The sequence below is a fragment of the Hippoglossus stenolepis genome, chromosome 6, assembly GCF_022539355.2.
Source record: "Hippoglossus stenolepis isolate QCI-W04-F060 chromosome 6, HSTE1.2, whole genome shotgun sequence".
Lineage (NCBI taxonomy): Eukaryota > Metazoa > Chordata > Actinopteri > Pleuronectiformes > Pleuronectidae > Hippoglossus > Hippoglossus stenolepis.
The window spans coordinates 6,388,681-6,402,180 of record NC_061488.1 but is presented as its reverse complement, the minus strand read 5'-3'; the positions used below and the strand labels follow the sequence as shown (position 1 = coordinate 6,402,180).

Here is a 13,500-nt window from a genome sequence, read left to right as displayed (position 1 = left end):
AGTCGCTGCAAGGCCTCAGTAAAAATAGCAGCGGACAAACGTGTAGTGTTCTCATTAGATGACAGCAGCGCACATGGTGGAGGAGGCTCAGCCACTCCCCGTGCGGGCCCGGCCCCCTGCTCCTGCTGCTCCTCCTGCTCCTCCCGAGCCCACTAAGCACGCTGCCCACTGCGCACGCCTCCCTCTCTCCTCCTCTCTCCGGCTGCTGCTCACCATCAAGAAGTCGCTTTCTCTATCGTGCCGAATTAACGCGAGGCTTTTTTTATATAGCAGCGAAACGAGGTTCATTGCGTAAATCGTGCGCTTTTCTCCCCGCACGATTCTTTTGTCTCTGACCCTGCGCTCTCCTTGAACAGCACCTCTCCGTCCGGCTGGAACACGGTGTTCTCTGGGGGTGGAAATGACGGCCAAGCATCGCAAACCGAAGAACAACCACAAAAACGAAGACAACTTTTTCAAGAATGAAGTGGTCGAGTCCGAGGCGCGCGCCGGGGGGAGTAATTACGCGGCGCTGCTGGTTTTATTCCTGATGATCGTGGCCGGCGGTGCCGCCGGCGCGTGGCTGGTTCTCCAGCAGCACGAAACTTTAACCCACCTGACAGACAACCTGACGGCCATGCAGATGAAGGTAGTGAGGCTCCAGTCCTCCCATGAAGAAATGCGACAGTCCAGTGATAAGGTAAGGACCCGAAACCAGCAGCTGATCAGAATAAGATCAGCTGCACCACACGCCCCCCACACACCTCCTCCTCCTCCTCCTCCTCTGCTTCACCCTGATACTAAGACAACATGAATCTTATTAAAGTGGTTATATGCTTTGCACCCCCCCCCAGAGAAGGAGCAGGCCTCAGGACATGCCAGCAGTTGCATGTCGCCACTTTCAAGCATGGAAAGTTAAGAAGCGCAGGCCTCTATCAGATTTCTAAATGCCAAGAGCCTCAGTGGAGTGAACACAAAACTCTATTTCTAACATCCGCACAGCTGCTCACGCTTGTACTGGGGATTACACCCGACCTACAACTGCAGGGACCTTATCACCTGCTCAAATATGTTAGATCTACTAAGGAACGTGTGTGTTTTACCAGTAGAGAACGTGTGAAATAATAATAGACGAGAGCACAGTGTGCCATGGCTAAATTTAGCCTGTGGTTGTACACTGAACACCAGTTCAGAGGTTGTGGTGCAGACCATCAGGTCAGGCAGGGGTGATTTGTTTCATTTGCATTCCACATACTGGTGCAGGCATCCATGCATTTTTTAAATTTCTAGTTTTTGCAGTGACCCAACCTGTTAAGTGACTACAAACTGAGGTCTGTGTTGTCTGAGGCGATGTTATGAAACTATAAGTTGCTTCAGGCATCGCTGAAGGGAACTCGATTTTAATTATAACAAATGCACTCCTTCCGTCCTTGTCCTTCTCTTATGCAACTTCACCTTTTGTTGCAGGCGAAGCAGCGTGGCAGAGCATGAAAGCTGCCCCACCAGCTCAGTCTTGTTTGGGAAATATTTCCAGTATGAGCAATTAATAGTTTTTGATTTCGTGACGCACACATTTGCCAGTACAGTTGCGAAGTTTTCGTACACTTCAGCCATGAGTGACTTGAGTTTAGGTCCTGGTGAGTGGAGAAAAAAATCACGTTCTTCCTCATGCATCCTTTTTATTGTCTGCAACAACTGCAGTATTTGCTATAGTTTGTTTCATATGAAGTTTGTTTTATTTTGATTCAAGTTTGACAGGTTTTACTAAGCTGCTCATGCAAGGCTCATCCTGATTGGTTGTCAAGGTTCAGGTTTTGGGTCCAAACATCTCCTTCCTGGAGCGTTGGATTTATTGACAGCAGATGTTTTATGATGCAACGAGAATTTAAACTAACTCTACTAAAATGATAAAATTCTTTGCTGCTACAGCCTGTGCATACACAAGTAGACTTGGCTGAGGACAATACTCAGTTTATTTTAGGCACTTAAGTACTTGGATGTGGTGGGAGCAATATAAAATTTGAGTTAATTTCCATTAAGTCCATAAAAACCTGGACATAAAACCACCCTTTGCATCTCAGAACTTGTGAAACACAATTTATATATGATTTTCTAAGATTTATAATAAAATTTTATAGTTTGTAATGATGTAATGTATAATTCCCCTTGTTTTGGATCTGTTTGAGTCAGCAACTCTCCTGTGTGTCTCCTTTCAGCAGCACATGTCGGAGAGTGTGGAGAACCGTCTGATTGCACTGGAGGAGTCTTATGCACTGGCCCAGAAACAGGTGGGCATGGCCCTGGCTACGGCTGAGCAGCTGAAGACCACGGACCTCCCCGCTCAGGTGCTGTCCCTCCACACCGAGATGAAAACCCGCATGGCCGAGATGCAGCAAGCCACGGTTTCCCTGGAGCAACTGGGCGAGCTGCAGACCATGGTGATGGGAAAGAGCGAGGAGTTCGAGGACGTCAGGGTGCAGGTGGAGGGTCTGACCTCCCTGAGCACGGAGCTGTCCCAGACGGTGGAGGTCTTAACTGGGAGCCTGGGAGCCGCAGAGTCCATGCTGGAGGAGAAAGAGGTGCAGCTCACCGCACTGGGCACGGCCCTCATCGAACAGGCTGCCGAGCTGCTCAAACTGAATTTGGAAGTGGACGCCCAACAGGCTCAGCTGAAGGCCAGCACGCAGGAGGTGGCGACTGTCAGGTAAAAGAAAAACAGCAGAGAAAATATCTCGCCTCCTCTGACCCTTGACTTTATGTTGACTTTGTTAAATCCCTGTTGACCGCCTCTGTCTGTGTCTCTGTCCCACTCTGGGCCAGTGTTGGGAGGGCTCACTTTCACACTGTGATCTGTGTCAACATTGATTAGAGTATTGCTGATTTTGGAGTTGAATGGATTGCATAATTTTCCATCTCTCTGAAGCTTGTGTAAACACCATTGTTGCACATGTCAGGCAATGTTATGTTGCTTTTTTCCCCACTCAGTTAACTCTGTTTAATCAATATCATGCATGTTATCTGTCCACACAGTCTGTGATCGTGCATGTTTTCTGTGTTTCAGAGGGTTGCTGGAGAATGAGCAGTCCCAGCAGGCCAGTGTGGAGGAGCAGCTCAGTGCGGTGCATGAGAATCTGCAGGAACAGAACTCGGCGGCCCAGAGTCTGCACTCTGAACTCAGGGCTCAGCTGGAGAACATTCAGGAACAAGTTACCCAGGTAACCGACACAAAGGCCAATCGGATCAGGACAAGACATTATCATACACGGAGGTCATTCAATGTGCTTTACAGAAATAAAAAACGCATAAAAACATTTAAAAATAAACAAAAAGAACAAAATACAGTATGAAAGCACAAAGATTAAGCCTGATAAACACTCCAGTTTCCAACCATATGCATCCGTCATACCAGCATGGTTTTCAAGCTGCAGTTGCCAGGAGCAGTTAGGAGCCATTAGCTTGATGTTTCTCACATCGATTGCTGTCAAATTAAGAATTATTATCCCTGCTTGTGATTTTTAAAACATCTCACACAACCGTGTCTGTATTCGCTTTTTCTGTCCCTACTTTTTATTAATAGATCAAGGTAGCAGAGGACATTTATTTGCTCTGATTGGTCCATTCTTTATCCATCTGGCTCAAATAGCCATTCATACTGAATACTGAGAATACATGTGGCGATTCAGAGGTCTGGAAACGGATTGGGTTTCTTTTCGTGAAAAAGTCCTGCCGAAATAGGTCACATATTTAAAAGCCTGAGTAGGTATAAAACAAGTGCTCAAAATAGACAGTTAGAGGCTATTTTGATTCATTACATTATATGTGTGGTATATGGCAGATGCCTCAACACACGCACACACACACACACACACTGTCAGAACACGTGGTCTCTTTACTATTCCTGTTCGCTTTGTGCCAAGAGGGAACAAAAATGAGATTTCCATGTCATTAACTTGGAATTAATTGCCTTGCATGGATTCTCCGATGGTTCAACACATGCATTCATATAGAATGGATCAGTGTTGTGTGTGTCTGCACCTCCTTTAGACACCTACACAGCCAGACCAGTAAAGTGTCTACACTCTATTATGATCTAATACATTTGTATTGCTTTCCTTGCCGTAGCTGGCGCTTGAGGTGAAAGCCGCTGCAGAGCCTGTGGAAGAGGTCATCGAAGAAGAAGAAGAAGCAGCTGCTACAGAGGAAGCGCCTGTCGAGCAGGAGGTCCCCGTCGCACCTGTCGAGCAGGAGGTCCCTGTCGCTCCTGCAGAGGAGGTGGAGGAGGAGGAAGTGGAGACGACACAAACGGAAGAGGAGAGCCAGGAAATATCGGAAGGAGGGAACGTTCTGGAGGGGTCGCCGGTCGGTTATCCGCAAGAGGGGGAAGAGAAGGAAGAACCGTTGCTGGAGGAGGCAGAGGAGGAAGAGGAGCCTTTAGAAAATGATGCTTTAGCGCAGGATGAATGTAAGTGATAAATAATGGATTTTTTGCAAATGATAAATCCCAAACTCTTACATCTCCTGACATTTTCCTTTTTCATGTTTTACAGAGGTTTTTCTGGACATACTCAACCAAGGAGGATTGGGAACCTTTCTCAGTCTAAAGACACTGTCAACAATAAGACGAATACTCTAGGCAGGCTTTATAGATTGCTGGTGTTTAGGTGCAGTCTTCACTGTGTGGTTGCTCTTTGAAAGGCAGACGAAAACCAGAAGAGTTCATTCACTGTGCTGGAGCTGAAACGTGCACATGAAATACCACATGGCTGTTTATGTTTGAAAAACGACTAATTCAGGATTTTTTTACTTGCCAATAACGATCTCAGAAGCCTTAATTCATACAAAGTGACTGTCTTTCTATAGAGCATTTTCCACTCTTCATAACTTGCACTTTTTTTTTTTGTCAGGGTTAGGTCTGTACTCAACTGGAAAACTGCAAACCAATGACACAACAAGAACTGTTTATCAGTGCACTTGAAGCCATAAGAAAAGCCTGTCTCTCTGACATGAAATATGTGTCTTGTTGTCACTGCCTGAAATGTTTTTTATTAAAGATAAATGCAGAATAAAAGTTATTGAATCCCAGGTGTTTAAACAGGAAAACTTAAGAGCAAGTAAAAAAAGCAGAAAAGATACAGAAGAACAAGTCTTGAATGTGTTTAAAGTATTTACTAACTGTAGATGATAGTTTTTTTTTACTTTATAAAGTACATATCTGTAGTTCAGTACTTAAAATCGAAGGATTTCTTAAAGTAGTTTGGCCTTTTTTTTGCACTTTTTTAAAAATCAGTTTCAGTTCCAGCCACACAGAACTAACCTGCAGTGTTGTAAGTTACAGACAGGTCTAAAAGCTTGAACCTCCCAAAACTGGTTTCATCAACATTTATTTATAAGAAAATGCATTTTATAGTAGGTTCAGACTATTTAGTGTCGTTGTGGGTCTTTTAATAAATAACCACAGGTATTTTATGTAACTAGAAGAGCTTCATAAAGCACCTCAGGGACAAACTGTTCTCTAGATATGTGATTTTTACTGAAAACGAGCCCAAAAACAATCAGACCTAAACTGACCATACCTTAGTTAACATGTTCAGGCAGAAGATGGCCGACAAGTAGCAGCTAATGATGCAAGACCACGTCTTTGACATCAGTTTCAAAATGTTGAAAACCAGAAGAATCGAAACCTCGACTTCAGATTAATCCAGGTTTAACTGTTCACATCTGTAATTGCAGAGCTACGTGAGAGGCTATAGTGCAACAGTTCATCAAACCAGTGGAAAACACGTGAAAAGTGTGGGGGGTGTAAACAGGTTCAGCTCCACCAAACAGGACGACTGTTCCTTCCCTGTCAGACCTCATGGCTTCAGTTTCTAAGTAATGAGAGTCTAAAGTCTGAGAGAGCAGCTGCTGGACTTCTCTTCTACACATCTCATGTGTGAAACCGAAGCTGAACATGTGACGACTCTGCAGGACTGTTTCTGTGAGATGTTTGGAAGACAACTGGAATAATGTGAATCATCAAATATGAAAAAAAAAACTAACTGCAGGAATACAAGCTGTGACTCGAGCAAATAGACATATCAAATATTAACCTCACATAAAGTGTTACACATTTACCAAATGACCTCTTTGAGCACACGACAAATGTTTGTGCTTTCACATAAACGTGGAATATGTTTCTGATAAGGGTTTAAACTGTTCTCTGTACCACTGGAAAACCTTTGAACATCACTGTAGGATTTTTTTTTTTTAACTAAAACTAATATTCACATTTTGCGAATGTACGGTTTTGCTGAGGCATCGGTTATTGTCAGTATGATACTTGTCATGTTTTTAAAATAAACGCTGGTTCTTTCACTTTTTGTATCGTTGATTCTGTGCTGTTAAGATTTATCATATAAATCCTTCTGGTTATGATGAAACATTAAACAGTCAGGTGAAGTGAGTAGTTACTTGTGCAGTTTAAAGTATTGCATTTGTGTTATAATTATAATTACAACGTGCATCATGAAATGAAATACTGTAGTTCTGATTCCACTGCATTATATGATTAATACTATAGTTTCTTTGCATAGTAAGATTTTAGATGGACAACAAAAAACAAAAATATGATCTATTCTTATAGATGAGCCAACAGAATTAAGTGTAAGCTTACTTCAACCAGCTACACTAGTAAAATGCAGTAATTTTCTACTTTATGATGTAAATCCGCATCAATCGTAGTTATACTTGTAACAGCAGCAGTTAGCAACATCGAAAGCTCTTGTATTTCAAAGAAAATGAAGAATTTCATTTTGTGTTAGTCAAATAATGTTAACTTACATTAACTGACTCATTATGTGAGTATCCATGCAAATTATGTTGTAAAATAAACATTTGACTGCTATTATTGAAAAATGTGTTTGCAGCTAAAATAGAACTGACGTGTGTGTAGACTCTGGTAAACAATGAGTCTAAACTGATTGTGAGTGTGTGTGTGTGTGTGTGTGTGTGTGTGTGTGAGCATCATCAAGACAGACAGGAAGTCTCCCTCTCTCTCTCCCTCTCCCTTCCTCTCTCTCGCCCTCAGCCTCTCCCACTCATCACTGCTGCAGTGTCTCGCAGCCTCAGTCACTGACCTTCCTCCGGGACCATGCAAGCGTTTGTTGCCAGGTAAGATTCAGAGAAACTGAGTCACTCTCTTCTTTCCTCTGATTTATTCTCTGCATGCTCGGTCTGACTTGCTGCTGTCCTGACAGAGCTCAAAGTTCTGGTGTTTGTCCTGCTGGGGAGCGACTGTGCTCAGTTCAGGTGCTGCAGGCCTCGTTGAACTGATGTAACTGATGAAGATAAGATCCTCTCCGTCTACTTGATTAGCTTCTCTGTGTGTATTTGTAATTATTGGCTGTGGGGTATTATTCTTAGCAACTATTTTAGCTCGTTAGTTATCAGCATTGTCATGTGGCCTAAGAGGAGTATTTTGCTGTGCATGGCTCGCAGGTTTTGTGATAATTAAAGTGTGGGTGGATAAATCATCTGTAAATATCTGCAGCTTAGTCTAACTTGTTTAGTGTTTCACTGCTTTAATGAATCTTATCCGGTGTCACTCTTTAGAACCACCCACAGCCATGAAGGCCATATGATGCTGTTAGCTTTTCACAGGAGAGCAGAGTGTGCAGCTCACCAGCCCATTGACTCTCAGTCAGGGTGACTTCACAACTGAGGGATCGATACCAGTAAAAGCATAGCAGAGGAGGGGTGGGTAGCTCTGGGTAAAACATGAGCCTTCCCTCTGGTGCTTGCTCAGCTGTTTTTGTATGTGGAGCCACTGCCAGAAATTGCACTCAGGTCTTAGAGTCACAACGAAAATGCATTTTCAGTGAATCGTGCTTCCTTAATTTGACGCCTTTCTTGTTGCTGCTGCAGGGAGAAATTATTCAAGAGGCGAAAGGAAATGTGGCTTTTAGACATTTTTATACAATTATCCAACAACAGCCAAAGTCTTTGTCTTTATTCATTAATTTAGAAGATCTATCTATCTATCTATCTATCTATCTATCTATCTATCTATCTATCTATCTATCTATCTATCTATCTATCTATCTATCCATCCTACCACACATCATCTCAGTGACTCTTTAACAAGATCATTCTCTGTTATTTATTTTTCGTAAATTGAATAATCACACATTTGTAAATTTGTATTAAAGATGCAACCTGCATTATTCATTGTATATTGTGCTTTGAGTGGGGCATTAACTTACATAAGAAAATTACCACAAACAAGATTAGATGATTGAAGTGCTGTTATAAAATGCCTGAATGGACTTTCTCATGAATAAATATATAATCACAGTAGTATTGTATTTATTGTTGAATTCCAAAATGAATGAATAGACATTGTGACTGAAGGGTCTTAATGCTTCTCTTGGCTGTTTGAACAAACAAACAAACAAACAAACAAACAAACAAACAGTTTTAAATGATAAAAATGTATATGTGTATTAGATTATATTGGTTTACACCACAGAAGACACAGTATTATAGAGATCACTGTTATGATTAACTGAATACTCTGTGTTGGTCTGTCTGATCCTGAATCTGCTTGCTCTCTTTAACTACCCAGGTCTCTGTGCATGAGTCTTGACTTGTCCCTGTTTTCTTCCAGACCCAGGTCGTATCTGACCCCGGTCAGGGATGAAGAAGCGGAGTCTCAGAGGAAAGCAAAGTCTCGTCATGCCAGACAGACCCGCAGGTCAACACAGGTAAACAACAAATGGCTCAGAGAGGTTCAAGTCTGGTTGTATCCTGTGCTACAGTTGACAGGTATGAAGTTCTATGAATGTCCTGCAGGGTGTGACTCTGACAGACCTGAAAGAGGCTCAGCAGACCAACAGCCTGTCTCCTCAGGACAGCAGGCAGACAGAGGACGCTCTGAATGACCGGTCCTGCCTGAGGAAAGGTTTTACAGATGAGAGGAGAGTCAAGCTCGGCCTGACGGAGTTCACGGAAACAACAGAGATCAGTGCAAGATGGAGAAAACTGGACGAGGTGAGCAAGAGATCGATATATACAGAAATTAATTCACAGTTCCTGCAGCAGAAGTAACTAAAGGATGTGGGGTTTTTTCTCCTATGCATCTACAGCAGGGAAACATTGAACCCAGGTTAGAAACCCTCACTGAGAATCCAACAGCAAACGATTTCTATTTATCTGATGCTGGATCCTGTGGCCTGAACGCCTGCAACACTTCCTTCAGAGGTCAGAAGTAACACGTTTTAACCGGCTTTACTCTCTCAATGTATTTTTTTCCATCATAAATTTACTTTTATTATTATTTAGTGAAACCCAGCGTATAGAGAAGTATTGAAGTAGTTTCCATGTGCCACAAACAGCACATTTTATACAACAAAGTTGTATATATCATACAAGCTATTTAGTCATAATACTGATACTAATAATAATACAATTTATGTATATTTCAATTTACAATGCCTAACAATCTTACAAAGTGCTTTACAAGGAAGAAATAAAAGCAGAAAGTTAGACAAAATTAGAAAAACTATGAAACATGATCAGTGAAAACCAAACAGTAAAATGAGTAAAATCACGTAAATATAAATAATAAGTGACATTATTGTATAGTTTGGATCAGTTAGATCTATACTCTAAACAGTTATAAACCTCAATAAGATTAATTAAGAGACAAAGAGACAAAATATATGAAAATAATTTATATTTACACATGTTCGGCAGCTTTTGAGAAACAGACATAATGTGTCCCAGACTTTTCTTCAGTTTAAAGTCAGGTTTATAAGCAATTATCACAAAATCAGGAAAACTCTTAGAATATCAGGGTAGTATTAATATTATCCTCAGGTCTGTTGTGTGTACAGTAGAAACACTTAGTATATCCTGTGTGTGCAGGTGCTGAGAGATGCTGGAGAGATGAGAATCAGAACCCTGTTGAGGATTCAACACAGAGGACCTTTGCCACGAGGCAGCAACAGAGACGACGCTGCCGTGATGGTGAAGCTTCAGACTTCAACCCTTTAGAGGTACGTGGGAAAATCACTTTTAGCTAAAAAAATAACCAATATTAGTATATAATACCAACATTATTTTCGCTTAGGGTGTCACGCTTTGAATTGGCAGGCCGGCCAGGGCCTGTCTGGAGTTTGCACATTTGGTTAATTGGAGACTCTAGTTTGTCTGTTAGCGTGAATGTGCACATTAATGCTAGTTTGTCTGTGTACATCAGCTTGGGGATGGACTGTCAACCAGTTCAGGATGTATTCTGCCTCTCAGATAATGTCTGCGGTGGCTGAGAGAGTTCAACACACTGCATATTAAGAAAACACATGCAAATAGACAAACAGAGTGCAAATCTATTTGCAAATCTATTTGCATGTGTTTTCTTCATTTTCATACATGTCAACTGGGATTGACACCAGCACCCCCTGCAAACTTAAAAAAAGACAAGCAGTGTAGATAATGGATGGATGGATGGAAAGATGAATTTTCCCTTAGCACCACTAGATGGAGCCAAAAGATTTTACAATGGATTTTCCATGCCCTTAGTTTGACCAAGGAGAAGTGAGTATTTACACTTCACCTGATAAAGAATACTGTTTACTACACAATATGTTTTTAACTGAAACAAAGTCAAACTGTGAAAAATTGCATTTGAAGCCTTTAATCCTTCACGACTGATAATCTCACACACAACGATCGCATTGTTCTGAGCGAATCAATATTCATTAGCAGCATTGTTTCATGTTTCACCCCCTGATTCTCACCATGAAAGCTGAGGAGGCTTCAAAGAAAAACTCTGCATTAATCTCTGATGCAACGTTTTAAAGTGTCGTGCAATCGCAGATGTGAAGCACGTTGTCAGAGATTGTTTTAACCAGAAGTGCTGGTTAATGTCTACCAGAGAGAGACCCCCCCCCTCCCATCCCCCTCCACACACACACACACACACACACACACACACATATACCCAACCTCTCCCTCACCCGCTCCCCCTAAGTCGCTTTGCTTCTTCACATCACATGGCTGAGGTGTCTCGGCATTCCATCCCATATTGGGCAAAACTGAGACGCTCTGTGTGAGGTCTTGGACTCAGAGGGATTGACTTTCGTTTCCCTCTCGCCCTCTGAACTGAGAGTGTGTTCCCTGCACCTGTGTGTGTGTGTGTGTTGCATGTGAGAGTCGCCCCATCACCAAATCCTCCCACAATCCTCCAGGATATTTCACTTTAATCTCCTTAGAAATGTGTGTTTCTTAAAAATCTATTTTTCAAAAAGCAAACACCACAGAGATGACGATCATGGCAGTCGGGGGGACTTTTACAAGCTCATACATGAAAATGGTTTCCCTGGGTGAACTGGTTCCAGCTCAGCGGTCCAGCTGTCCCCCACCCCTCTCCCTGGTGGAATCTGTTGGTAACATGAGAGTCTCCTTGCGTTACCGAGTGGACTATATCTGTCTGTGATAATCATACCGAGCAGCGAGGCTTCATCACAAGCCTGAAGACAGGCCGCCCGTCTCCAGAGCCGACCTCTGCGTGACTCCATGATGATCTGAGCAGACCTTCCACGTTTCTTTTCAGCAACAGAGAGAGAGAGAGAGAGAGAGAGAGAGAGAGAGAGAGAGAGAGAGAGAGAGAGAGAGAGAGACAGGTGCAGAGCGAGTCAGCTGAGAGGCTCTGATACAAGGAAGGAGCAAGGGGAACTTAGATTTCTTTGCAAGCCCCATTTTCTACTTAAGTACCAGTTTCTAATGGATGAGATTATGTTATTAGATCCTGTTCGTAGTGCAGCCTGCTCCTCCTCATGTACACCTTGTTTCCTGAAAACGCAGGAGAGTAATATCCTACATGGAATGTCCTGAAACTAAGGCCCAGGATCAGACTGGGGTGGGGGGACTCCAGCTCGGATCAGCACTCAGTAAAAGTCTCTGACACCAGTGCCAGTGTAGTTCACTACCACCGAGTCATTTCCTCTACAAACATACGTGATAAAAACTATGAGCAGTTTCATTCGTATGTCACAACCAGAACTTAAGCCACTAATATCAGCCTTTTCAGAATGGATTGCAACTTGAGGAAAAAATATTTGAAATGGTTTGAAATGGTTTTTATCGTATGTTTGTTTGTTTGTTGGTTAGCATGGATCACGGAAAAACCAATACCAGATGGACCTTCATGAGACTTGATGGCAGGATGTGGTCTGGGTCAAGAAAGAACACGATGTGGATCTGGATCCAGATTTCTTCACTTTCTTTAACATTGAAAGAGTTTTCTCAGAGAATAATTAATAAAATAAAAAATAAAAATCTGGCATCTTTAGGGGAGTGATTTTTATGAGTGTGTGTAAATGGTGTTGATCCAAATAAAAATCCTGACCTAGTGAGTTTGTGGTTTCACAAGAGGACTGTTGGGCCTTGGCGGAGGTGTGTAGTTGAAGTTGATGTGTGGGTGGTTGTTCACGAGCAGGACATAAAACTGAACACCACAGCAGCCTCTATATCAAATAATCAAGTCTTCACTTTCTTTTCCTTTCTCTTTCTCTTTTCTTTACTCCTCCTCCTGCGTTTCTTTGTTTGTATTTCATTCTCTCTATCTGTTTGCCCCGGGCAGGGGTGAGGTAGTGGAGGAACAGGCGCTGCAAACCTCACTATAAAAGGAAGGTAGCACAGAGCCGGCTGGTGCGGACTCTACTGGAAGAAAGTGAGGGGAGGTGCAGGGATCTTTGAAGCAATCGCTTGGCATTTGGGAAATATGCTTGTTAAGCTTCCCTGCAGGGAGTTAAATGAGAAGATTGATATCGCTCTGTGTGGTTAACATGAAGTTACCGTCAGCAGCTGGTTGACTGTACTCAGCATGAAGACTGGAAGCGGGAGGAAACAGCTCGTCTGGCTCTGCTGACACATTCAAACATTTCAGCAAACACCAGGAAATATTCACGTCCCAGTTCCAAAGCCCTCGAGTGGCTGAAGCAAATATGACTCTCGCTCATTGCCAGCAACTGAAGAAGATGTTAAACAGTAACAGCATCTGAAGAGGGCAGAGGTCACAGTGGATGAGTCCATCCATCCATCCATCCATCCATCCATTCATCTATCTATCTATCTATCTATCTATCTATCTATCTATCTATCTATCTATCTATCTATCTATCCATCCATCCATATCTCCATCCATCCATCGACTGATTCTAGTTCAGATTCTTCAATCAACTTGAGGTGCATGTCTTTGGATTGTAGGAGGAAGCTAGACAACCCCCCCCAACCCATGTCAGCTGGGATCGGCTCCAGCGCCACTCTGGGGCCGTAGATGATAAGCGGAATAGCTAATGGACGGATGGATGAACGATAAGAGGAAATGTGGCACAAGTGCTCTCTGTTAACACCATGTAACACTCACACACACACACTATCTCACTCTCCATCGCACTATAGGGTGCATACAGAACGACTCGACACCTCGCGGTTGTTGATGGCTTCTCAGGAAGTACTGTCTGTTGACCTTCCAGGACACGA

The 13,500-nt window shown here is 42.7% G+C and overlaps 2 protein-coding genes across 3 annotated transcripts; both read left to right on the top strand.

Moving 5' to 3' along the window:
* Nucleotides 1-125: 125 nt before the first annotated feature.
* Nucleotides 126-6,333, top strand: zgc:66479 (uncharacterized protein LOC327541 homolog). Of its 2 annotated transcripts, none has more exons than XM_035158323.2 (5): nt 126-679; nt 2,199-2,683; nt 3,041-3,194; nt 4,102-4,441; nt 4,527-6,333. In XM_035158323.2, coding segments are annotated over exons 1-5 (1,260 nt in total). In that variant the 5' UTR covers nt 126-400; the 3' UTR covers nt 4,529-6,333. The 2 variants fall into 2 exon arrangements, with proteins under 2 accessions (XP_035014214.1, XP_035014213.1); XM_035158322.2 differs by having other exon boundaries at nt 130-679; nt 2,196-2,683.
* A 679-nt stretch (nt 6,334-7,012) lies between these two features.
* On the top strand, nt 7,013-12,264 carry LOC118111269 (protein phosphatase 1 regulatory subunit 12A). Its single transcript, XM_035159703.2, has 6 exons — nt 7,013-7,128; nt 8,624-8,720; nt 8,809-9,006; nt 9,102-9,216; nt 9,883-10,013; nt 12,127-12,264. Exons 1-6 carry the CDS (start codon nt 7,109-7,111, stop codon nt 12,172-12,174), a joined length of 609 nt encoding a protein of 202 aa, XP_035015594.2. The 5' UTR covers nt 7,013-7,108; the 3' UTR covers nt 12,175-12,264.
* Nucleotides 12,265-13,500: the final 1,236 nt, after the last annotated feature.

Coding starts and splice junctions, on each gene's coding strand:
- LOC118111269 (XM_035159703.2), top strand. CDS start 7,109: ATGCAAGCGTTTGTTGCCAG. Junction 7,129..8,623: donor ATGCAAGCGTTTGTTGCCAG/GTAAGATTCAGA, acceptor GTTTTCTTCCAG/ACCCAGGTCGTATCTGACCC. Junction 10,014..12,126: donor CAGACTTCAACCCTTTAGAG/GTACGTGGGAAA, acceptor TTTGTTGGTTAG/CATGGATCACGGAAAAACCA.
- zgc:66479 (XM_035158322.2), top strand. CDS start 401: ATGACGGCCAAGCATCGCAAACCGAAGAACAACCACAAAAACGAAGAC. Junction 2,684..3,040: donor CAGGAGGTGGCGACTGTCAG/GTAAAAGAAAAA, acceptor TCTGTGTTTCAG/AGGGTTGCTGGAGAATGAGC. Junction 3,195..4,101: donor TTCAGGAACAAGTTACCCAG/GTAACCGACACA, acceptor TCCTTGCCGTAG/CTGGCGCTTGAGGTGAAAGC.